At 42.1% G+C, this 26,391-nt stretch overlaps 1 protein-coding gene across 1 annotated transcript in view; it reads left to right on the top strand.

Annotated features, from left to right (window-relative positions):
* Positions 1-22,704, top strand: part of LOC311047138 (leucine-rich repeat-containing protein 4C-like) — a gene marked incomplete at its 3' end in the record, with an annotated part of 76,866 nt that extends 54,162 nt beyond the window's left edge. The window contains exon 3 of the mRNA XM_084059758.1: positions 20,713-22,704. Coding sequence (XP_083915884.1) covers positions 20,764-22,704 — 1,941 coding nt within the window. The 5' untranslated portion in view covers positions 20,713-20,763. The remainder of the gene's footprint in view (positions 1-20,712) is intronic.
* Positions 22,705-26,391: the final 3,687 nt, after the last annotated feature.

Genomic DNA, 26,391 nt, shown 5'->3' with positions numbered 1-26,391 from the left:
CAACAACACACATTTTACTAGGTTTTGACCTACTGTTGTCTTGTTTTTAGTTTGTTTTTTTACGTGTTGTGACTAAAAGGCCACAATTGACCATATTCAAAGGATTTGTCCTACTCAAACCTAGCCCAGGATTCAGTCATTCAGCACAGTGTGATTATGTTTCAAGAATTACTTTTGTGGATCTAGTTCATTCTATGCATGATTGATGAAAAGGGCCATACGCTTCTACAGAATCAACCTTTAGGATGAAGTTTGAAAGCTTTGTGAACTCTCTGTATTGTAGACAACTAGTGAAGTGTTACTCTTGCTGTGGTGCCCTACATTAGATGGATTTTGCTGTGTGTGCTGTGCATGGCTTTTTTCCCCTTTCGCTCTTTGATAGTGGTTGATGATGTAAGCTTCTTATATTTCTAGCACCTTTTTTTCTTTTTTTCTGCTTGTGTAGGCTCTAGTCTGTATTTTAAATTTAAGATCAAGCTGATTAGAAGCTATTGTACATGCATGAATGGGCTTGATAAAGTCCATCGTTCTATATGTATTTGATTATTTCCATTTAACCACTTAGACCCTAAACCCCTGCTTATTGTCATTATCCATTTTGGCACTGCTTATGAGTGAAGCAGTTGTTGCCATAAAGTTGTTGGAATTTTGGATCGTATTATATTTAACTTATACGTTTTTGCAAATGTCTTGTTTCTGCCCCATCTATATTTTATTATCTAGTTCGAAAAAAAGCCACCAACTCATGTTTGTGATGCGTTGTGAGCTTGAGTAGATCTGTTATAAAAAATGTTAAAAGAATAAACAGGAACACTTTCACCTATAATTACGTGACATGTACTGTTAAGAAATGACAATGCTTCGAGAGAGGGAGGTGCATGCGACAGCGCTTGAGAGAAGATCACTCAATGTACCTTACGAACGTGTTTTTTTTCTGCACATCTAAACCTTGAGCTCAACTCATCAGCTCAGCTCAGTGATGCAGGACCGCACTCAAACTTTGAACCACACAATATCAACAACTATCGACTCGGAGCAAACAGCCATTACGTTCGTCTTGTTGCACTGTGTCCATCAAAGGGGATTGTACATGTGCACAATAATTAAACCTGCACAGTAAAATCCTCAGTGTTGATTTAACTCTTGCGAGTGTTAACAAATGGAACCAAATGGACCCAAAATGGTCCATTTGGTTCCATTTGTACACTCTCAAGAGTTACAAATGGATGCATTAATGCATGAGGATTTCACTGCGTGAAGCCCTTTAATTGTATGATTAGCCAAATATACAGTATAATCCTATTAAACAAAATTGCAATTTGCATCAAATGTTTCCTGAAGCACATGCTGTGTCTCGTGAGCGGATGTCAAAATGAGCGTTAATTTACAATACAGTAACTCTTAGGAGTGGAAAGAATTACCGTTATGGTTACATTTCAACACTCCAATAAGGTCAGACTTTTCCAGTGTGTCTCCCACCCAAAACCTGTGCACCATGTTGCCTGCATGCCCAGGTTCATGCTCTCGACGTGGCCTCTACATGGCTAGGTCATGCTGGCAATGATACATAGTAACCCTGACGCGAGGCACACATGGAGGTGACAAGAATAATGGGGATGGAGAGAGAGTGCTTCATACAGCCATGAACCGAAGAGTGGTTAGCAGCCATTTTTTGCCCACAGCCTCCTCTCAGAAATCCTTCACGGAGGTGAAGAATCACTTCATCAATACCTCACATCACGCACAAACCTCAACTCACTGTCAAGCGAGAAGGCACCCACGCAATCATACACAGATACGTACATACAGTATACACACAAATAGGCACAGAGGGATTGTGACAACTATACAGTATATATTTATATATACACACACACACATATATATGTATATTTTGAAAGAAATAAACAGGCTAAAACCTTTCTCTTGAGACTCACAAGACAGGGCACAAAAACAGCAAATGTGTGTGGCCAACATTCATAAAGAATAGTAGAGAGCTATTCAACTGCACCTGTAAACCAGACAAATTTGCCAGAGCTAAAAACGCAATGATATTAGTCTGGCCATGCCAGGCTAATTCAACTGTATGCATGTCAAAAGGTGCAGTTTGTACAGATTTATTTTTATATTCACACTTGTGCTTTTTACTGTGTGTGTGTGTGTGTGTGTGTGTGTGTGTGTGTGTGTGTGTGTGTGTGTGTGTGTGTGCGTGCGTGCGTGCGTGCGTGCGTGCGTGCGTGCGTGCGTGCGTGCGTGCGTGCGTGCGTGCGTGCGTGCCCACACGTGATGTGCGTGCGAACATTCTGACATGAATTTCAAGGCCAGTAGTGCTAAACGAGCTCTTGGTCAGGCACTCCTTTCTGAAGAGGCCAATTGGAATTACTGCGCCTCATTTATCAGGAAAATGTGTTGCTCCGGGGTCATTGGCTGTCCGAGCCAGGATAGGCCCACTTCTATACATGCATGCAGTCTTTGCATATGATCCCTGCACTCATATAGCGAGTATGGTGCCCTGCAGCTATGACGCACCATCCTCTTCATGCTCTGGTGGCTACATTACTATCTTTGACTCCGATTAAGGCAATGGTCATTGTTGACTCAAAAGTAAAGCAGTCAACGACAGCATCATTTAAAAATAGACAGAAAGGTAACACATGTTCATGGGACTCAGCAGTGGAGATTCATGGCCCCGTCTCCAACATATTACATAAAACAAAAACAAAAAACACTGTGAAAATATCTACAGGCCAAGTCAGTTTCACATTGCCATCTACAGTTTAGGCTAGAGCTTTAGTCATACATCTTGCGCCCACTTTATAGTAAATAATAATTTTCACAAACAAAACATGTTGTTTGAATGAGTTTACTTCACTGAATAACTGCGTAGTGCAAAACACTCAGATCATAGTTGAGCAAAACTAACAATGTGAAATATTTCATCCACTGATAAAACCTCAGCAAATAAACAAGACAAGTTTTCACACCTTCGATGTTTCACATAATGCATTCATAAACAAAGGAGTGGCATGCCAGCAGCAACTTCCATGTTCTGAGCCAACTCCCTCCCTATACTGGTGACAGTAATTTTGACATTAATGTTAATGTATCAATTTAAAAATGATGATTACATGTGATTTCCTCACTGTCCTTGTGAATAAATAAGGCTGTGGATATATGATGATCATTATTACCTCATATTCATTGTTGCCCTTCTTGGTTAGGCATAGGCAACGACAAATTCATCACATATCTAGCCTTTATTTGCCCTGGATGAGGAGATAAAAGAACAGAGAGAATATGCGGTATGATAACCGCTTGGGTTGTTAACTAATATCCCCAAGGGCTGATACGGCAGTAGCGGCCATATCAGTGCAAGGCAAAGTGCCACTGCACGCTGAACTGTCACTTGTACTTCTGTGTCACATCAGTTGCTGTTTTGATCATTCTTAATTATGGTCACATGGATGCCACATTATCCACTGAAACCCAGTCACTGTAATTTGAATGTTGGGCCAACGTTTTACATGCCGAGGAGATGATGTGGGAAGCGTGGGCATCTGTTTACATGCCTGCAACATGTACTCATGTAATTGCACTTTGTCATGTGCAGTTACTTCTGTATGCACTCCTACCTCTTTCACACTATGCATGATGATGGCATGGCCACCTGCTTGTTGGAGAAGGAACGATCTTTGCACAGCAGGGCTTCCACGTGAAAGGACAATGATGAAATCAAATCTGCCATATCGCACATGTTTCGTGTGCAGCACTGTAGTATGTACTGAGTTTGTATGTGTGTATCCAATATAGAAAACTAGTTTAGAACTAAATCATCGGAGCATGAAGGATTCTCTTATTCGCTAAATAAACAAATAAACAAAAGCCCACTTGCACTGTAAAATCCATTTGTTACTCTGAGAGTGTACAAATGTGTAACTGGATCCAAGTCTATTTGGTTGCATTTGTACACTATCAGAGTTAAATTAACACTAAAGGTTTTATTGTGCAGTAGCCTATATTTTGGGCAATTGTAAGAGGATACTGTAGGGTAGGTATAAAAGTCACTAGCACAAATAGCTAAGAACAATACCTTGAATTTATCCCCCCTTATAGCCCTTTATCAGTAATTAGCAGATCATGCATTGTATTTAGACATGCAATACAAAAGAATAATGCAGCAATGCACCCATTTGTGTTATGCATTGTGAGAGGGGTAGGAAAAAAGTGACACCGTTAATTGCAACAGATATTTTAATGGTCACTCAATCGGATATAAGCAGAGGGTCAGGCTAAATGTCAAATGGCGTTATCCAGCGTTTAGAAAAAAAATCTGTGTGACAAGAATTTGGTTCTTTTCTTGTCTCTTCTTTTTATTTGTCCTTTCTCTTCCCATTAGCTCTAAAACCTAGACGAGTCCTATAGCGAGTATAATGAAGGGTATGTATTTATTGTCTCCGCCAGGCCGAAGGCATGGCGAGAGAGTATGTTTTACCCTCCGTCCGTCCGTCCGTCCGTCCGTGTGTGTGTGTGTGTGTGTGTGTGTGTGTGTGTGTGTCCGTGTGTCCGTCCTGTCTGTGTGTTACCAGCTAATCTCCGACACCGTTGGCCCGGTCGCTCCGAAACTGTGCACACACACTCCCTGGATGCCAATTCAGAACCTCTACCCCATTTTTTTCACATGGGCCTGTTATAGTGCCACCAGGAGGCCGAATTTGTGCAAAACCCGTTTTTTTTACATTACTCCTACAGATTTTATCCAAATGTCATGCAAATCGGTACACAGTATCTCTATAGTCATGTGTTCAACACGAATCTGTCCGATTTCCCATATTCCATCCTCATTGCCTATGGTTGGCTTCCAAAGTTTACAGGATTAGTCCGTTTTGAACAAAAAGCCTCAAACTATGCACGCAGCTTGCGATTTCCGAGAAATTTCACACGCACATTCCCACTAGGCCGAAGTAGAAATGCCACCCTTTTCACATTGGCCTGTTATAGCGCCACCAGCAGGTCTAATTTAGCAAAACACATTTTTGGAACAACATGCCTCAAATCATGAATGCAGTGTTTGATTGCTGTGAAAGACCTAAGAATAAATGGCACCCTTTTCACATTGGCCTATTATAGCGCCACCAGGAGGCCACAATAACGTACCTGACCTGGCGGAGACCTGTGCTCCGAGGAGCACTTTTTCTAGTTTATTTTTCATCCACTGTACTGTATATTTCTTTTGATCAACTGAAATGGTCTGTGTCCACACTGAACGTTTTTGTATTAAAAATGAAATCAAACCTTCTTTCAGAAGTTTTCATGTATTATGTATGTATATAATGTATTGAGATAGATTTGAACCAGATACCGTAATGCAGTGGTTCTCAGCCCGTTCTGGATCAGGGCCCACTTGAAAATCTCAAAAATGTTCACCCATCTGACCACTTAACACGGCAGCCTATCAGCTGTCATGTTAAGGACACGTGCATTTCCAGAGCATGCTTATTATCTTGCGTTTCATCTCGGATCAATGGAACAACCGATTTATCAGTCTCACAATGACAATTCACTTTAAAATCTTGAGAACTAGTGCTGTAATGGAACTTTTTTTGTAATCTTTACTTGGGGTGAGGTGAGGTAAGTCACAGTGTGTGTCTGTCTGCATGTGAGCAGATAACACACTGACCTTGTTCAGGTACTGTACCACATTTTGTTTGTGTTGTATGACATCTTACCCGATTGTGTTTGTGAAAAGAAAAATACATTTGGGTTTGCTTGCTGTCTCATTTTTTGGCCATTTTAATCAAATAGTTTCACCATCTTTTGATACATGGGCACGGAATGAAAGAGACAAATGATAAGTGCAAGGACATATCTCAGTATGTGCATGGGAGCAGCTGTCGTTCATGTTTCACTTGGCTGGTTAGCACCAATTGAATGAAAAGTACTTTCCTTCACTGTCTCACTTGACTGGCTACAGGACGTGCCAATATAATACAAAAGACATTGAAAGAGAGTTATAACCTTCATTATTTTTGCTCTTTCAAAATTCCCTCCCCCATTCTTTTTACAATGACCTGAATTCTTACGTATACTGTATGAACCAGTATAATTACAGTATCTATTAAGAAAAATATTGTCAAAACACAGCAATACTGTAATACTACTAAAACGTGCTCCCCCTGTGTATAATGCATTCTGTCCAAGTCTACACAACGAACAACATAGTGTGTGTGTGTGTGTGTGTGTGTGTGTGTGTGTGTGTGTGTGTGTGTGTGTGTGTGTGTGTGTGTGTGTGTGTGTGTGTGTGTGTGTGTGCGCGCGCGCACACTCGCGCTCTTGCGTTCGTCCATGCGTGCGTGCCTTGGCGGGGGTTTTATGGCTCTTCAAATCAGGGAATGATTCAAATCTGTCTATCTCTCTTGTATTTCTAATTATCTTAGTGAATGGTGAAAATAAGCTTAATTTAACCAAATTAAATATGTCGCCCTCAGATGAGCCCTCCATAGGCGTTTCCAGTCAAGTCGATTCTCCATACATCTGGCCAGATCATTTGTGCTTTCCGTACAGACATCTTTCTTTAGCACATCCACGTAGGTACAGTAGTTGTGGGACGGCATTTTTATCGATGCTTGTATTTTGGTTCCCACAGTATAAGCTTGCTGGCAGGGAGTTCCTGGTGACGATGGCTGTGACAGGCCATTGATTGATTGATGGATTGATTGATTGATTCATTGAGTACTTTATTAACAGTTTGCAAAAAAAAGCACAGAAAGTACAGTTTAATACAAATACAACGCTAAAAGGATTGAACTGAAGAAAGTACTATAGCTTGTTTCCATTGGGGTCCTAATCCATACAGACCCTTGTTGTCTCCGCCAGGCCGAAAGGCATGGCGAGAGAGTACAGTATGTTTTACCCTCCGTCCGTGTGTGTGTCCGTCCGTGTGTCCGTCCGTCCTGTCCGTGTGTTACCACCAAATCTCCGGCACCGTTGGCCCGGTCGCTGCGAAACTGTGCACACACACTCCTTGGATGCCAATTCAGAACCTCTGCCTCAAATTTTTCACATGGGCCTGTTATAGCGCCACCAGGAGGCCGATTTGTGCAAAACCTATTTTTTCCCATTACTCCTACAGTTTTTAACCAAACCTCATGCAAATCGGTACACAGTATCTCTATAGTGATGTGATCAACCCTGATGGAAAAACATCTGCACTGCATTTTTTACAGCGCCACCAGGAGGCCGACTTATTTCAAATACATTTTTGGATATTAATCCTTCAGATTTTATCCAAACATCACGCAAATCGGTACACAGTATCTCTATAGTCATGTGATCAAGACGCATCTGTCCGATATTTCATATTCCATCCTGATTGGCTAAGGTTGACTTCCAAAGTTTGCAGGATTGGTCCGTTTTGAACAAAATGTCTCAAATCATGAACGCTGCGTGCGATTTCCATGAAAATTTGCACGCACATTCCCAATAGGCCGAGGAAGAAATGCCACCCTTTTCACATTGGCCTATTATAGCGCCATAGGAGGCGACAATAACTTACCTGACCTGGCGGAGACCTGTGCTCCGAGGAGCACTTTTTCTAGTTGGTGATGTGTTCATCCTGTTTGATGTTCAGTACCATGTAGCATTTTGGTGCATCCAGGAAATTCTGTAGGACATGTGACAGCACCTCGCAAAAATATAAAAAGGCAGTAAAATAGTAGCCAGCTGTAGATGTTCTAATGTACAGCGCTTGTGGAACACCCTGTTACAGACACACATTTTCACAGAGTTTTGGAAAGTATGGCGCCACCATCAGGCCAATTTGAAACATTTAGGGTGGAGTGTCTTCGTTCGGCAGCAAGGAAAAAACATAATCTACTGTAAGTCCCTGCCTTCGGACCGGCGGACATAATCAAATATCCTTAGACTTAACCAAAGTCCTCACACCGAGAGTTCTTGTAAATCTAGTTCCTTACAATGAGTGATGATTCCAGTGTAAGGAATGTGCAACACACAGAAGAATCACACCGTTGCTTCCTGTCATTAGTGTTGGCATGGCAACGGAGGACGGTAGAAAGACACGAAGAATAAGGGTGTGTGTGTGTGTGTGTGTGTGTGTGTGTGTGTGTGTGTGTGTGTGTGTGTGTGTGTGTGTGTGTGTGTGTGTGCGTGCGTGCGTGCGTGCGTGCGTGCGTGCGTGCGTGCGTGCGTGCGTGCGTGCGTGCGTGCATGTGTGCGCGTGTTTGTGTGGGTGGGTGGGTACAGTATATGAATGAGAGTGAGTTTTGCCCTTAAGTGACAGGCAAATTATCAGTGCTAGTGTAATCTATCAAGTTTCAGTTTTTTATTTATTTATCTTTGACCACTTTCAACCCGACGTCACATTTTGGGCATGTCATAAAAGGAAAACATTTTCAACAAATTTCAAAGATTTAAAAAAATTGCAGATCTACTGCAGGTCCGCAACGTACATTGTGAGCTTGTACAGTACAATAGATTGGCTATTTTCTCTATTCATCATACAACAAAGTATAGAGGTTGAACCGAATGGATTCCCATCCCAGATTGATGCTAGTGTGACCTGTAGGTCAGTGCAATGATGCACAGGATGTTAGGAGGCTGGCTTGTGACCTTTGCATCACCTTTCTCAGTATATCTGCCATGGTTCTCTACTGATTAATATACTTTACACCCCCAATGAAATAATGATCTACTGCAGCATTTCACAAACAATGGGTCGGGACTAATTTTTGGGTCACAGCCAAATTTTCTGATAGGTAGATAGGTAGATAGGTAGATTTCTGTTTTCACATCTATGTAAATGTACTCCTGATTGGATCAAATTGGTATCCTGACCTGAAAATGTATGGGGATGGTGGAAGACCCCTGTTACTGAACAACAATGAGCATTGCTATCAGAGCTATTTAACACTTATAAAATGGAGGGGGGGGATCACGAGTGCAAAACAATTGCTATGAGGCTTTGTCATTTGTCATTTGTCATTTGTATGTGTGTGTGCATTTGCATGTCTACTGCATGTACTGTGTTCTCAGCCAAACTCTGCCCCTTTGCAGATAACCTGGAAGTCCAACCACTAGGCGTTTGTATTAATAGATAAAGGGAAATGTAGGAAAGGAAAACCAAAGAGAATCATATTTTCCCTGCATGCCAAGTTTCTTGATTGTTGTGGAATCAGAAAGCCTGACAGTAGACCCACTAGGGCCCCAGAGGAGATTCTCTTCTCGGTTATTATGACGTTAAAAATATTCCGTCCTCATGAACATACAGTAGAGGGCCACCTATGATTCAATACACAGAGCGAAAATGGATCATTGCAGTATAGTTGATATGCATACACTCACTCGGCAGCAGCCTAATTTAATCTGTAGACATTTGCCCAAGGGGAGAATGCTGTGCCCTGGCTTTCCACCAGTCAGATGTTTCTAATACCCATGCTTAAGATTAACAGCATTATTCCCCTCTGCATATGAAATACGACAACGCCAGTGATAGGATCAACAGCATATTAATCCAATCCATTGCATTGGTCACAGTTTGCTCTGCACATGTTTGTCTTGTGGAGGTTGGAGAGCAGGCAGAGCGAGAGGAAAAGGCTTTACTTTCTGGATGTACTGTAGTAAGCGTGATGGCTATCCCTCCCACCTTGTAAGCTGCAAGGGATTCTGATTAATATTGTGATGTATCGTGAAACTGCTAGCAAGCCGCTATGAAGAACTGACCTGATTTGATTTTGAATTTAATTAACCTGCACCCCTCTCTATCAAACACACACAATATAGAAACAAATCTTAACACTCCTTAAGGGCCCATTATGTCAGCTTCTCAGCCCTATGCTGATCTGCCTCCCCCGCTCCTCAGCCCTTCCCTAACCCTTATAGCCTCCACACGTCCTTCCCCTTATATACCATTTGCATTGTATGCCAAGAAGGCTACGTCTGTCATTCTTCACAGAAGCTCATAATGACTGGCCATTCAAGCGTTAACAGTGGAAAGAATACTCCAGCCAGTTCCATCCCACTTTAGCTGCTTTTCAAACGCAATTGTTAATGTGGCGCTGAAGATGGAAAGGGAATGTTTGCAGACCATGGGAAGAAAGGAGAATAGAATTCACTTAGTGCTTCTTGCTCCTGGGGTAGAATCACACCGTCTGTGTTTTGCATGCTTCTGTGGAACTTTTGTGATCACTGCATGTGTGTGTGTGTGTGTGTGTGTGTGTGTGTGTGTGTGTGTGTGTGTGTGTGTGTGTGTGTGTGTGTGTGTGTGTGTGTGTGTGTGTGTGTGTGTGTGTGTGTGTGTGTGTGTGTGTGTGTGTGTGCGTGTACTCCCCCAGTGCTGCACATCTATGTTTTCAAATAGGTTCTCTGGGCATCAGTCCAGCAGAGCCAAGCTATCTCAGCAAGGCTGCTTTTGTATTTGTGCAGAATGAGTGCTTCTGCAGGGGGATATTGATTTGTTGCATCATGCAAAAAGACGCGCCTTCTGATTCTATGGCTGCCAGTTTATTCCCCTTGGTTACCTCCAGGTGCACCGGTGGCAGCCTCTGAATTTGCTTCCTATCGTGTCCAAACAAGAGACCCCAGGGAGCGTGAGATGGAGAGAGTGAGAAGAATAAAAGTGGTGTGGGGCTGGCGGATGTGAAATAATCTGATGTGAAGATTACCCAGGGCAAAATGGGATTGGTTACATGCTGCATGTATGTATGTACACATGTGTACACATGTATGTATGTATGTATGTATGTATGTATGTATGTATGTATGTATGTATGTATGTATGTATTAATGTACGTACGTACTGTGTGATGTGTGTGTGTGTGTGTGTGTGTGTGTGTGTGTGTGTGTGTGTGTGTGTGTGTGTGTGTGTGTGTGTGTGTGTATGTATGAGTCAAGTCAAGTCAAGTCAAGTGTATTTGCACAGACAAACAAATACAAACTAGAAAAAGTGCTCCTCGGAGCACAGGTCTCCGCCAGGTCAGGTAGGTTATTGTGGGCCAGCAATGCTCAGAATTCGCCAATCAGGATGGAATAGGACAAATCGGACTGAACCATCTTGATCACTTGACTATAGAGATAATTTGCATGATGTTTGGAAAAATATCTATGAGTAATATAGAAAAGAAAAGTGTTGCAAAAATCGGCCTCCTGGTGGCGCTATAATAGGGCAATGTTAAAAAGGTGGCATTTGTTCCTCGACGTAGTTTAAATATGCGTGCAAAGTTTCACCGCAATCGGACACGTAATCCATGATTCGCGGAATTTTGCTCAAAACGGGCCACTCCTGCAAACTTTGGATGTCAATCTTAGCCAATCAGGATGGAATATGAAAAATAAAACAGATCCGTCTTGATCCCATGACTATAGAGATCATGTGTACCGATTTGCGTGAAATGTGGATAACATCTTTAGGCTTAATATCTAGAAATGTGTTTTACTGTACATAAGTTGGCCTCCTGGTGGCGCAATAAAAGACAAAAGCGAAAAATGCAGGGCAAAGGTTTTTCCTTGTCTCTAGGGAGTGCGCATAGAACGTTCTACACAGATCGGTGCAGTTATAGGTAAAAACACAAATCGGCCTGTTATAGCGCCACCATGAGGCTATTTTGAAGATTTTCCAGTGGCATTTCTTCCTCGCCCTAATGGGAATATGTGTGAAAGATTTCACGGAAATTGCATGCTGTGTTCATGATTTGAGGCATTTTGTTCAAAACGGAGCACTCCTGCAAACTTTGGCTGTGATCAAGCCAACGGTGCCGGAGATTAGCTGTACACAGACAGAATGACGGACGGACGGACGGACAGACACACACACACACACACACACACACACACACACACACACACACACACACACAGATGGACGGACAGGGGGCAAAACATACTCTCTCGCCATGCCTTTCGGCCTGGCGGAGAAAAATATCTGACTGAAAATGTGAAATGTACAGCATAAAATACATAAAAGCCGAAACAATAACAATATCACTATATAAAAAGAAAATATGTTGTTAGCTCGATATGAACATGCAGGATATTAATATCGTAAAAGGCAACTATGTGGGCAATATAAATCCCTCCCGCTCACCCAACCCAAAGCCGGCAACATCTCTTTGTTTTAGCCAGTGCCTAAGGAAAATAAATCACCCCTCCGTTTTGTCTGCATGTCGTGTTGTTGTCAACTTGTTGAGAGCCAGTTCATCTCTAGCATGGAACGTGTGTGTGTGTGTGTGTGTGTGTGTGTGTGTGTGTGTGTGTGTGTGTGTGTGTGTGTGTGTGTGTGCGTGTGCGCGTGCGTGCGTGCGTGCGTGTGTGTGCGACAAGTGTACATACGTGTGTCAGATTGCTCATAATTCCTCCTACCTGCTTCATAGAGCTGACCTGCACTCTCCTTTCATTGAAAACAAATGATTGCCTATTGCCTAAAGCAGAATGTTACAGGTCTGCAGTGGATAGGCAACGAGGTCCTGATGACATTGACTTTTCCGTATGAAAAGCTTGAATGTTTATGTCCATTCGTTGGATTGATTTTTGTTTATTGAACTATCAGTGACTTGCCGTGACTTTCACTTAGCATGTTCGTCAAGCCAGCGCCAATGGCACTGTGTCAAGTCAAATGAGACTAAACATTTGACTAAACATTGACGGTCAGCCTTCAAAATAAGAGAGTTCCTCCTTGGAAGCACTTACAATTAAGAGTGATGTTGACTTGTTATATGTTGTTTCTTGAAGAATTTAGAACACTTAAAATATCAAATATGACATTGTTACTGTAATATCATATTGATAGAGATATTTGGAATAAATATTGAGATATGATATTTTTGTCTCCGCCAGGCCGATAGGCATGGCGAGAGAGTATGTTTTACCCTCCGTCCGTCCGTCCGTCCGTCCGTCCGTCCGTCCGTGTGTCCGTCCTTCTGTCTGCGACCAGCTAATCTCCGCCACCGTTGGCCCAGTCGCTGTGAAACTGCACACACACACACTCCCTGGATGCCACAGCAGAACCTCTGCCCCACATTTTTCAGATCAGCCTGTCATAGCGCCACCGTGAGGCCGACTTTTGCAAAACACATTTTTTAATGTTACTCCTACAGATTTTCTCCAAATAACACACAAATCGGTACACAGGATCTGTCCGATTTTCCATATTCCATCCTGATTGGCTAAGATTGGCTTCCAAAGTTAGCAGGATTGGTTCATTTTGAACAAAATGGCTCAAATCATGAACGCAGCATGCACTTTCCGTGCAATTTCCCACGTACATTCCCACTTGGCCCAGGAAGAAATGTCACTTGAACATTTTCAAATCAGCCTCATGGTGGCGCTATAACAGGCCGATTCACGTTTTTAGCTATAACTGCACCGATCTGCGTGCAACTTTGCATGCACACTCCTTAGAGGCCAAGGAAAAACCTTTGCCGTGCATTTTTCACATATGTCTTTTAGAGCGCCACAAGGAGGCAGATTTGTGCAAAACACATTTTTTTATACTACTCCGACAGATTTTGTCCAAACATCACACAAATCGATACACAGTATCTCTATAGTCATGTGATCAACACGGATCTCTCCAATTTCCCATATTCCATCCTGATTGCCTAAGATTGGTTTCCAAAGTTTGCTGGATTGGTTTGTTTTGAACAAAATGCCTCACATCATGAACGCAGCATGCAATTTCAGTGATATTTTGCACGCACATTCCCACTAGGCCGAGGAAGAAATGCCACCCTTTTCACATTGGCCTGTCATAGCGCCACCAGCAGGTCTAATTTAGCAAAACACATTTTGTAACAAAATGCCTCAAATCATGAATGCAGTGTCCGATTGCTGTGAAAGGCCTAAGAAGAAATGCCACCCTTTTCACATTGGCCTATTATAGCGCCACCAGGAGGCCACAATAACGTACCTGACCTGTGCTCCGAGGAGCACTTTTTCTAGTTGTTTTGGTTATTGTTTTGTGGACTTAAATATACTAGATCAAAACATTGCCCCATGCTCTCTATGAATGTAAATGGACTGCTGAGAAAAGCTACAGTATGTATAGCATTATGCAACATCCTGAAAGTTGGTTCCATGTTAATCAGTCATATATGTCTTATATGTTTTGTATGTTTTTTTAACAAACCGCATGAGAATTTAGAGTTCATGAAGAGGTTGGTTAAACTGTGTATCTATTATATTATCGCCAGCTGTAGCTTATTAGGTAGATAGGCTGTCTCCGAATCGGAAGCTCTGAAGTTATTATCTACTATTATGTCTAACAGTGAATCAGAGCAGTCATCCCAGGCTGTGGCATGGCCTAATAGCGAACTAGCCAATCGCAAAGCAATTGTCCCTAGAGTGAGTGGGATTTAGTCTATCCTGATAACCAAACTTTGTGTATCATTGCCGAGCAACTGCCACTTCCACAGAGAATTTGTTTGAAGTAATTCAAACTTTTTTGTCATCAGAATCCTCTCCCGACCCCCATCGACCACCCCCTGAGCCCGATGCCTTTAATGTCATCTGTAGTTGTAATGGTGTATTGCGTCTTGAAAGCGAGAGAGAGAGAGAGAGAGAGAGAGAGAGAGAGAGAGAGAGAGAGAGAGAGAGAGGGAGCATTACTTGCAAACATTTCACAAATTGACTTATTTTTGTACAGACTCATGAACACACTCTTTTCTGTAGAAAGAAGATTGATAGCATATGATGACAGACAAGCCTTTCTTTTGTAACAGTGGATAAATTGTATAGTTGATCCTGTAGCAAGTTTTGTGCCCATACACTTTGATAAGTCTTTTTGAAATGGAGTTTATTTGTTTACGGCAGCCGCTTTCACTTCGCTCCCTCGCTACTCTCCCTCCCTACCACTGTCTGTATCACCTGCTGCGCCGGCAGCTTGTTGTGTGTATTTAGAAAACAATTGACGGCAGTTAGCCACCCACGGTGATAAGCAACTAACACCCTGCACTGAAGACCACAAGGGTCTCAATTACGTCGCCAGACACAGCAAACGTCGTTTTCTACAGCCGATTCTCTGGACAGACTGCGGGTTGACTGGCTGGAGTCATGCTGTCACTGTGACAACAGATGGCGCACAGTCCATGTTCAGGGAAAAGGCAGGTGTTGTTAACCCAGAGAGAAAGTTCAGGCAAGGTCAATGTCATGGATGTACAGTAGTAATCAAAAATGAGGACACGGTCTACCCTACCCAGCCTCACCCTATTACACAGATATGTGCTGTATTTCTTCTTCTTTTCTTTCTTTCTTTTTTTCAATTACTTGTGGAAACTGGACTATTCATGAATGAGAAAGGGAAGCCAGTGGCAGATTTGTTCCGAGGGGACAATTGCATGCTGTGTGGAGGTTGGAGCATAGAGGTTGTAAACATTGAGCAGGACAATTCTGTGATTGGCTGAAACCCACCCAGCCCCGGTTTCACTAGGAATTACGTCACAATATGGTTGCAAAAAGCTGTTTGAGGAGGTATTTTAATAGTTAACATGCAAGGCTGCAACAAACTTGTTACGGAATACTATGACAGAATTTTTGCCTTCAAATTAAATTAGGCCTGTGGGAGATGCAACTATCCCAGAGCAACCCAGCTCATTTTCCCTCGTTGCAGTCTGTGTGTTCCGCTCATGGGAATAATTATAACATGGACAGGTACTATGAGGACAAAATATCATGGCAGAAATGTGAGTTTCACAATTATTTCCAAGTCTTCAGAAGGACAAATTTCACTTGCAGGTGCTGTACAGTATGTGCATGTACGGACTTGTTTCATTTCATTTCATTTTACTTTATTTGGGAGTGTACTCACTCTGTCTCAGAGGAGGGTTGTGGTCTGTTTAGAAACCTGCCTACTAGTGACATCATCAGTAGGCAGGTTTGGGAATTTCAAACAAGATTTCAACCTTCATTATATATATATTTTTGTATTATTGATACAAGAGCAATGTCCTATACTCTTGCATTAATACAAAAAATTATAATGAGCATTGGTGAGGACCAATTATATGAAAATGGGATGACAATGGGTGAAGTGGTCCTTTAATGAACAGAACATTAAAATACAGCACATTAGTGTACAGTATAAATACAGGAGTTAGCAAGAATGCTATAACTCGTACATGTAGCCTACATGCACATGCACATGCACATGCACATGCACATGCACATGGGCCTGTACATGTACATGTATAGCTGAATGGGTAGAAAAGGCAGGTCAGAAGGTCCCCGTTTCGCCCCCCAGCCCACCCAGCAAATGTGTCGAAGTGCCTCTGAGCAACATGCTACTCCCCGGGTGCTGTATTAATATGTAATATAGCACCCACATATAGTTGAGTAAATGCAGAGGACAAATGTCACGTATGTGTTAAATGTACCGTGACAAAGAAATACCCCTAAGGATATACAGTGACAAATAACCCAACAACAACAACAACAACTCAGCATGAAAATGAAAATGACAACTGCAAAGAACCTGGTCCCTGAAGTTCACAGGTGTCTGCAAGCAGCAAGTGAAACATTTGTGACACTGTTCAATGCACTGTGACATATAACCAAAATGCATCATGAATTATTGAGTGTTGTGTTCATTCATACTGAAGGTATCTTTTGAGTATTTTATTATTGTAAATGTGTTCAGCTCAAGGAGTGGGGCTAACTATGTTCATTGTCTGAGTTTGATTGCTGGAAGCAGGCCTAGCTTAATAAGGTGCAATTGTGTAGGCTACATTTACAATTTGTTTAGTACACTTAGTTCTACATTTGTGTGTGCTAATGTTAGATTTCAAATGTTTTATAATGGAAACGGTGGAGCTATCAAAACAGTCTTAGATTAGACTGTAACTTAATGCCAATCCTAAAATGTAAGTTTGCTAGGCAATCTTTCTCATTAGAAGTGCAATTAATGAAGTGAAATGCTTTGCAGTTATAGACAATACTGGTCCACATGAGAGCACAAAAGCAACAAAAGCTATGGGAGCGCATGTGCGCACATCTGGTCCTACCCGCATGAAGTTGCATTTTTCCCAATCAGGCCCTAAAACGAGTATGATACCCCTGCTCTGATTAAGTTACACCATTGGTGTGCTGGCCAGGTGTCGCTGCTTCATCATCTGTCATTTCAAATGAAAAGCTCTCCACCGTTTCATACATGGACCAGCCTTAGTTTGTTATTACTAGGTTGTGACCTTAATCTTGTTTTTACATTCGATATAACTATTTAACAAATTGTTAATAATGTATTAAATTGATAATCAGAGAGTGGCTGCTTGGGAGAGCTGCTTCTATGGATTTTTCACTTCTTGTCTTTTTCACTAGGTTGAATTTCTGGGAGTGTCCTTTACATTCTGACAGGGGTTCAGTTCTCAGCACAGTTCTCTCTTTATCTCTCATGTACTTTATTGGTCCCATACTCTGGAGATAATATCTGCCTTTTGCATCATTATTTGAGCCCTAAATCTAATTACAAGGACACGGCAATTACTGAGATTTGGCTCTCATTTTGGTAGTAAAAGGGAATTTACAATTTCTTTCGGAATTCATCAAATTTTTATTACTTCTCATTTTGTCTTGTGTTCAAGGTCATTTGTACTTCATATGTTTTTTCTTTGGAATGAGAGCATGAATCTTTGTATTTTACTTCCTAAACATGTAGCCGAGACTACAGTTAAGACACCAATGTGGTTTAATATAAACTGCTACTGTGCAGGTGATTTGAAAGACGATTGGCTAAGAGCATTCTTGTGGGTGATCCGTTTTGCCTGGCATTTCTGAGGTGGCATACTGTAATGGGCCATCTACAGTATACTGTACACCAAGCACTATACTACTACAGACAGTTTTACAAATCCTTCTAACTCAAGAGGATGATACGAGTCCACAACAACTATGACAGTGGTGAACAATATACAGTAGTTATAGTTATAGTGCATGGCGTGGACGGCCCAATACTAATTAAGGTCTCGCTAGTTTGCTTCAGATCAACAGACAAACAATTAAAACAGTGTGGTCCTTAGTTTGTTTCCATTTTGTAAACCACCAATAGACAGTTGCTGCATGTCTTGCACTTCAGTTGTCTGCAGTCGTCTGCTAGTCTGGATCAATCTGGAGTACTCACCCAGGCAAAATCACAGCTGCCATTTCATAATCAATCAAGGGGACAAAATGTTTTTTTTTTAAAAGAAAAAATAAGAAGATGTATTGTTTTGTTTCATGAATCTATTTCAATATTTTTCTCTCCATCATGATTTTGTACTGTGTACTGCTCATTCCTTGGTCATTATTTTTTCCCCCAGGTGTGATCTGTTCAAAAGGAGGATCATGAAATAGAGGAAGATGCTGCAGGCATTCCTAATACATGGGAATGCTATTTACAAATCCAATCTTAGGGATCTGTGGTCTATTTTCTTGGTAGTCACATTATAATACAAAATCCACTCTGACACCACATTAGTATTAGTCTGAACAACTGAATAGGTACCACAAATACACGCTTAAACACCATTCGACAGTGAATTCCGAAAAGGTTGGAAGGAGAGGCTAGCTACCCTATTATTTTAAACATGCTCAACTGCTTTCTGCAGGACCTTAATTCCCAATAAATTGGAGCAGTCATTATAGGAAAGGTGTGATCCATGTAACATTTGTCTGGCTCCCTGCATAAAAACCACGCTCTTTCCTAGCCTCAGGCTTTGGGCGTTTGGAATCTGTTTTTTATAATAATTAAAGAATTAATGAGCTCAGTAATCATGCAATTAATCAGTACTTATTGTAATAGGTTGCCCTTTCTCAAGTGCAGACGTTTTGTTGAGAAATAGATGGCATGCTGCAGGATGCAGAACCAGAAAACACTGTAATCCCACAACAGTATTGGTCAGCTTACTTATTCTTAGAATGGTTTCCATTCCACTGATTTTAGAAGTCATATTAACCCTGACATCCCTGATGTCATGTCTGGCAAATTGTATTTATTAGAAAATTAAAATAATAAAAAAACAAAAAAAAGTTTCCCCTCTACAAGCTCACAATATGTCGCATCATAACACATTGTGAATTTGTAGATAGGCTATTTTTGTGAATGTCATACAGTGAATTATATAGTTAAAGGTGTACACATGCTTCAGCCCGGGAATTCTTGGTGGACAGAGATTTTGTGCATTGTAGAAGCGGCCTACTCAGGAACGATGCAAGTCTGGAATATGGAGATTTCTGTCTGCCTGTGTCCCTTTTATGCCCATTCATGTAGTTCTGTGGCCAGTCTATTGTCATACTGTATGTCATATTGATTATAGATCAGTGTACTCCATATATGGGGATTTGGGGATTTATCGATAATGTTTTGGAGATCCGCTGATCTGACCGACTTTCCACCTGGTGCATCACGCCCTCTGGTCCTCGCCGATACGCACGTATCGGTCAGTCCCTTAATGTGGGTATGCCCATATATGGGCATATAGTGGTTGGATCGTGGTTCTGGGCAACTGGATCTCCATATACTGTAAGCCTATATATGGCCGTATCGGTCGGATCGGCAGTTCTGTACGACCCCAATCTCGAAAAAAAGAGATAGGCCTACAACTAAGATTATTTATTAAACAGGAGTAAACAGGGAGAAATGTACAGGGATTAGGAGTAATGTATACAAAAAGAAAAAAGTACATGGCTCTCCATACCTAGACCGCCTGGGATTTGTATGTTGTTGTAGGTGATATGAAGACTGCATTCATCCACATTTAATTAAACATAATTCACATGCAGTCACAATATTACAGAGCAGTGGAAATAAGCGGGACATTTTTTTCACTGACCAAAAAATCAAGTCCAGGGTTTTCAATCAACAACAACTGCATACTCAAAAATCAATTCTGACTTCATTCAATCATATACCATACAGTACTATAGTATACAGCTTCAAAGTAAGCATACTTACTTTGTATACATTTTCCCAGTCCTCACTTGCGTGATACATAGGGCATGATGCTCAATAAAAGCCCTCTGTCTGCTTTGGGCTGTGCTGTTTCAAAGTCTAGTCACATAGATGCCTTTGAGCAACTCTGAGTTGTAATCAGAAGTTTCCAGATATCTTGGTTCGATTGAAGGACTGGTGGGTGGCAAGCTTCCCTATTATTTATGTCTTCTCAGTCTGAAATATAAATCACATGGCTGCCTCTCTTCCTCCCACCCTTCCTGCCGGAGAAGACGCAGAGGAGAAGTTAGAGCCGACATTGTGATTTTGTTTTATGTGACTGAGATTGAGAGTGCAAGGAGGACACTGCAGAAACGGAGATGGATACAAACACACCACCAAGGTTATCACCACTTCATGTGTGTGTGTGTGTGTGTGTGTGTGTGTGTGTGTGTGTGTGTGTGTGTGTGTGTGTGTGTGTGTGTGTGTGTGTGTGTGTGTGTGTGTGTGTGTGTGTGTGTGTGTGTGTGTGTGTGTGTGTGTGTGTCTCATTATTAAAAAGGTAGAATGTCGCATATACATCTAATTGTTCCTTAACCTTTTTTCCCTTTGTGTCTCTATTTTGGGCATGTCATTATTGGTGAAAACTGTAAAAAAGAAAAAAGGAGAAAAAAAAGAGGAAAAATAGCAGATATACAAACTCACAATCCAGATGTAGATCAGCTGTTTTCACTACTCCTCCAACGACAAAGTATATAGCGCTTAATGAATATGATTTTAATTTCTCTTTTTCTCTCTTCTCATTTCAGCCTGCCCATAACCTCTTTCCAAAGTGTGGAAGACCAGCCAATGAATTATGAATGTTAAACAAGATGACCTCCTCTCAGCAGCAGACGATGAGAGGTCCTAGGTTGAACCGGGCCTTGTCCGACCCTTTGCTTGTGCTGCTCCTGGCCCTCCAGCTACTGGTGGTTGCAGGCCTGGTGCGTGCTCAAACCTGCCCCTCCGTCTGCTCCTGCAGCAACCAGTTCAGTAAGGTCATCTGCACAAGGCGGGGCCTCCGCGATGTCCCCGACGGCATCTCCACCAACACGCGCTACCTGAATCTGCAAGAGAACCTCATCCAGGTCATCAAGGTGGACAGCTTCAAGCACCTGAGACACCTGGAGATCCTGCAGCTGAGTAAGAATCACATACGCAACATTGAGCTGGGTGCCTTCAATGGGCTCGCCAGTCTCAATACCCTGGAGCTGTTTGATAACCGGCTCACCACCATCCCCAACGGGGCGTTTGAGTACCTCTCTAAGCTGAAGGAGCTCTGGCTGAGAAATAACCCCATAGAGAGCATTCCTTCCTATGCGTTCAACAGAGTGCCCTCGTTACGGAGGCTGGACCTTGGGGAGCTCAAACGCCTCACCTACATATCTGAGGGTGCTTTCGAGGGCCTGAGCAATCTGCGATACCTGAATCTGGGCATGTGCAATCTGAAGGAGATTCCCAACCTCATCCCCCTGGTGAAACTAGATGAGCTGGAAATGTCGGGGAACCAGCTCTCTGTTATCCGCCCGGGTTCATTCAAAGGGCTCATCCACTTGCAGAAGTTATGGATGATGCACGCCCAGATCCAGACCATCGAGAGGAACTCCTTTGACGACCTGCAGTCGCTGGTGGAGCTCAACCTGGCCCACAACAACCTCACGCTGTTGCCCCATGATCTCTTCACCCCTTTACACCACCTGGAGCGGGTGCACTTGCACCACAACCCATGGAACTGTAACTGTGACATACTCTGGCTAAGCTGGTGGCTCAAGGAGATGGTGCCAGCCAACACGAGCTGCTGTGCCCGGTGCAGCTCTCCCACAAGCCACAAGGGGCGCTACATCGGCGAGCTGGACCAGAATTACTTTCACTGTTATGCTCCTGTTATTGTGGAGCCTCCAGCGGACCTAAATGTGACCGAGGGCAGTGCAGCCGAGCTGAAATGCAGGGCCAGCTCCCTGACCTCGGTCAGCTGGATTACACCTAACGGTTCGATCATGACACATGGCGCGTACAAGATCCGAATCTCTGTGCTGAATGACGGCACTCTCAACTTCACCAATGTCACCATGCAGGACACAGGCACTTACACCTGCATGGTGAGCAATTCCGCAGGCAACACCACAGCCTCCGCCACACTCAACGTGTCCTCAACGGAGAACAGCAGTTTCAGCTACTTCACCACAGTGACGGTGGAGACCATTGAAACGCTCAATAATGAAGGTTTCACCACAGTGCAGCAGAAGGTTGGCCCCACCGCCTCCGCGGGCTCATGGGAGTCCATGTCCCCCACCTCCACGACAACCACCACAGTCCGGACCCCGCTCTCGACCCGCGCCACAGAGAGGACCTACACCATCCCCGTCACAGAGCTCGGCGGTGAGGGCTCCCTCAACGGATTGGACGAGGTGATGAAGACCACAAAGATCATCATCGGCTGCTTCGTGGCGATCACCCTCATGGCAGCAGTCATGCTGATCATCTTCTATAAGATGCGGAAGCAGCACCACCAGCAGAACCACCACGCGCCCACACGCACCATCGAGATCATCAACGTGGATGAGGACTGTGTAACGGGCGGACCGGGAATGGAGGGGCACCTAACGCTGCCTCCACTGGAGCATGAGCACCTCAACCACTACAACACCTATAAGACTGCATACAACCACGCCTCTACCATCAACTCCATACACAGCTCAGCGCACGAACCTTTGTTAATCCGGGCCAGCTCAAAAGACAATGTACAAGAGACCCAGATCTAATCCTTTTTTCATTTTTTTTCATAATGAGACAATATGAAAACAAGGAAATTAAATAAGGACATTATTGAAAATTGCCTGTGTGGATAATGGGTTGAGCATGGAGGAACAGACTGAAGCGTGTTTGGCTAATCAGTGGTCGGTGATGTTTATTCAATGACCTTGGGAACTAGGGTATGTCTACTGTTTCAAAAAGTGTCTTTACAAAACAGAAGTTATTTATTTAAGAAAAAAACTATTGTGGTCAAATCAAGAAAAAAAGTATTCTGCAATTATTTTTTCAGCACCTGATTCATCAACATTTTTTTTCTTCCCTTTTTTTTTACATGATTGGTTTACTAATATGCTTTCAAACTCTGTGTGAAATGTCTGTCAAAAACAAAACAAAACAAAAAACAATAACCCCTGAAGGAAAATAGAATTGTTGTAACCGGCAGATTCAGTCTGCTACGAAACAGCCACCTTGTTTTCCCCACACTATTATCAAAGTATCCTATTACATCAGTCTTTTTCTCTTGTCATCAGTTAACTGATGAAACCGCTTGTGAGCATCTGTTAATTTAGAAGAATTAAAAGCTTCGTCATTATCTGGGAGTGAGCGGAAGGACTGTGAGTGGTGAAATTTGATAACAATATGTTTCATTAAATCTGTCACAACGCACTACTACGTACTACACACAGCTGCACTCTTGGCTCTACTATCAGGAGACTGAGGACATCAAATGAGAGGTGTATGACCCAAGTTCAATGACTGTAAGAAAAACTAAACAAAAAAAAGGAAGCCAACAGTTAACAACTAGCTAACTTTTCGTTTAAGTTTGAAGGTTTAGCTCTGAAAGAAAATGCCTCTTTGTGACTCTTTTCCACATCCTTTGCACCTTTTCAAACACAACCTCCATCTGTTATTTCTATTTTCAGCTTTGCAGAGATGTCTTGAGACTATTATAAAGACGATGTCATTTGGTTGCATAATCCTTCTTCCTGATCCCTGAAATTCATGATGCCTGGGTGGTTAACCAACATTAAGGGCTACGATCAACAATGCAAATGGGAAACATCAAAATAAAAGATTACAAAATTGTGTTGTAAAGAACATAATATGAAATAGGAAAAAACCTAGTCTCTACTTTTGGCAAAACTACCGGCATCTATCATCTTAAAAGGTTGCTCCTGTATCTTTGATGGACTGACTATTGTAAAGCTCAATTTATACTTCATCGTATGATGGTGTCCCCGCCCAAAATAGCCTACACAATCTCACAATGCGATGCATCACAACGCATTGTGTGCTTGCAGATCTATTTTCTCTGCGAAACACTGCCATTCGACGGAGTAGAAATCAGGCATAAGGTGCTAACACAGTTAATTGCTATGAAACGGATAATTGCTATGAAACTCACGGTATGACCCCTGACCTCAGCTACAGCAGTGCAGCACATTGATGAGCTGGAGAAGGATCTTAAAACCTTCATACAGCTGCCTGTACATCGCCTGTCATCTGTGAACCACATTCAGACATGTATGTGGACAGTGCCTAGCGGCCCCAGATTCACACCTCCGCATGCCAAGCTTAGGACAGGGCCCCGAGGAGAGAGAGTGCCAGGGTTTATATGTTGTGAGCGGCTTTATGGGAGGGTGGTGGGGGTGGCGCTTGTGGGATTGGCATCAACCAGATGCTCACATTGCACCTGTGCCTCTCCTTGATCTCCCTTAGCACACAACACAATTTCCATTTTAATTGATGTGCCCATGGGCTTCAGATGGACACCGCTTCACAGACAGCCGTACCCTGGGAAACCACTGCAAAGACCCAACGGTGAAAATTGGCACCGTAAACACAGAGGCTAGGCAAGTATTTGTCACATCCAAGGATTAGACAGATGCCCCATGTGTGTCTTTAGAGATTAAGTCAAGTTTTTTTTCCTTCCACTTGCCCTCCAATATATATAAGGTTATATCACTGTTGTGCTTAATTTTGTTTTGTTTATATTGCATAGAGAACATGTCTCATATGCGTACAATTCCAAATTCAACAGAAGATGGCTCTTGAAAAATGGTATCATTGTAGATATTCACAATGAAATCCAGAGGGTTAATTTCACTCTGAATGTTTCAGGGTTAAAATAGCTCTAAGGGTTTTACTGTGCAGTGTTAAAATACTCACTATAGGCATAATGGATGAAAACTTGCACTGAAAAGCAGATGCGTACCAATGGCCCAATGCTTTACCAATTCTCACATCAGGTAGTTAAATAATAAACATCTGTTCAACTAATGTCTGGTGAGTCCAGTTACATATGGAGAATGAAAAACACAAACTGGGCTATAGCTATAACAAAGCAAATTGATCAACCCATCAGGTGTCCCCTGATGTTCTTACTAAACACTATCCTTTAATTGCACTTGCGTGGAGTTTGGCACATTTGTAAACCATAGAATGAGTGGCGGGTGTGTCATTTAGTCTGTGTTTGAATTGCTAGTGGTGAGATTTTAAGTCTACCCCATTTAAGTAAGAGAGAGTGACCATCATGCTTTCGTTTTCCTTTAGTTGGAGGTAAATTGCCTGGGGAATCTGATGGTAAGTTTGCTGCATTATAGTCAGGCCATCTCATGTGTATGTAAGATATCTTAAATATTTTTGACAATATTGTTTCTTTCACATTCTATTTTTTGTTTTTTTGTTTTTTGTTTTGTTTTTTCTCTGAGAGGGAATGCTGTTCTAGTGGTAGATTTATATATATATATATACAAAAATACATTTTGAGAATAAAATAAAACAAAAACAAAAACTTTTTAAATTTTGATTTTACATGTGCCAACAACCTGTTCTAAAAGTGAAAAAGAGAAACATGCTGTTAAAGAATAATTGATTTTCATGTAAGCATTCTTTCACGACCTTTAAAAGATATGAAGATCGATTATAGAAACCAGAGTTTGTAGTTAATACACAAAATATGGTTAAAAATAAACTATTGTTGTTTTTCTGTATTGTCTGATTCTTATTTCAGTCCAGTGACTCAACAGAAACAAACAGTAGTGGTCCAACCCTGGGGGACAGACTGGATTTTTTTTTCCTTCAGTGTGGAAATGAAGTGACTAAAGGGGGTGTGTATTTTCCCTAAGCACAATCTGACGTGCGATGCACGAAAGGGAGTGTACACTGTACAACCTTGATATGCACGGATCACAGGTGTATCATCTTTGTCTGAAAGTAACGAGTGCGCTCCCGTCTAGATCATCCACGCCCCATTTAACACCATAAAAGGCAACTGGAAACATCTAACGTTAGACGAAAAACGTCATCACTCCTCAAAATGGACAGATTCACAAGCCTTTAATGCGGTGGGAAGCACCCACTTGACAATTTGTAGATCAGCAAGCGAGTCCGTCACGTGGTGGATCCGCTCGCTGAACGTTAATTTAAAAAGAAAAAGTAAAAAAAAGTAAATAGCCAACTCTCATGTGTAATGAGAATAAGAAGTTAGTCTACAAAGTTTAACTTCACGACCAAAGGCAAATAAAACTCGGAAAGTATATCAGAACAATTGTTCACTCATCTCTTTAGCGAGGTACAACGATGATGCTGGAATCGGCCAATATCCTATATTTTTTTATCAGAGCTTTATTGATGACTGAGGGTAATCTGTCCTTTGGATGAACATAATATGTAGTATATTGTAAACGTGTGAA

Source organism: Gymnoscopelus microlampas (genome assembly GCF_963454915.1).
Source record: "Gymnoscopelus microlampas genome assembly, chromosome: 6".
Lineage (NCBI taxonomy): Eukaryota > Metazoa > Chordata > Actinopteri > Myctophiformes > Myctophidae > Gymnoscopelus > Gymnoscopelus microlampas.
The sequence above is the reverse complement of the archived record's forward strand: the minus strand, read 5'-3'. Positions and strand labels throughout refer to the sequence as shown.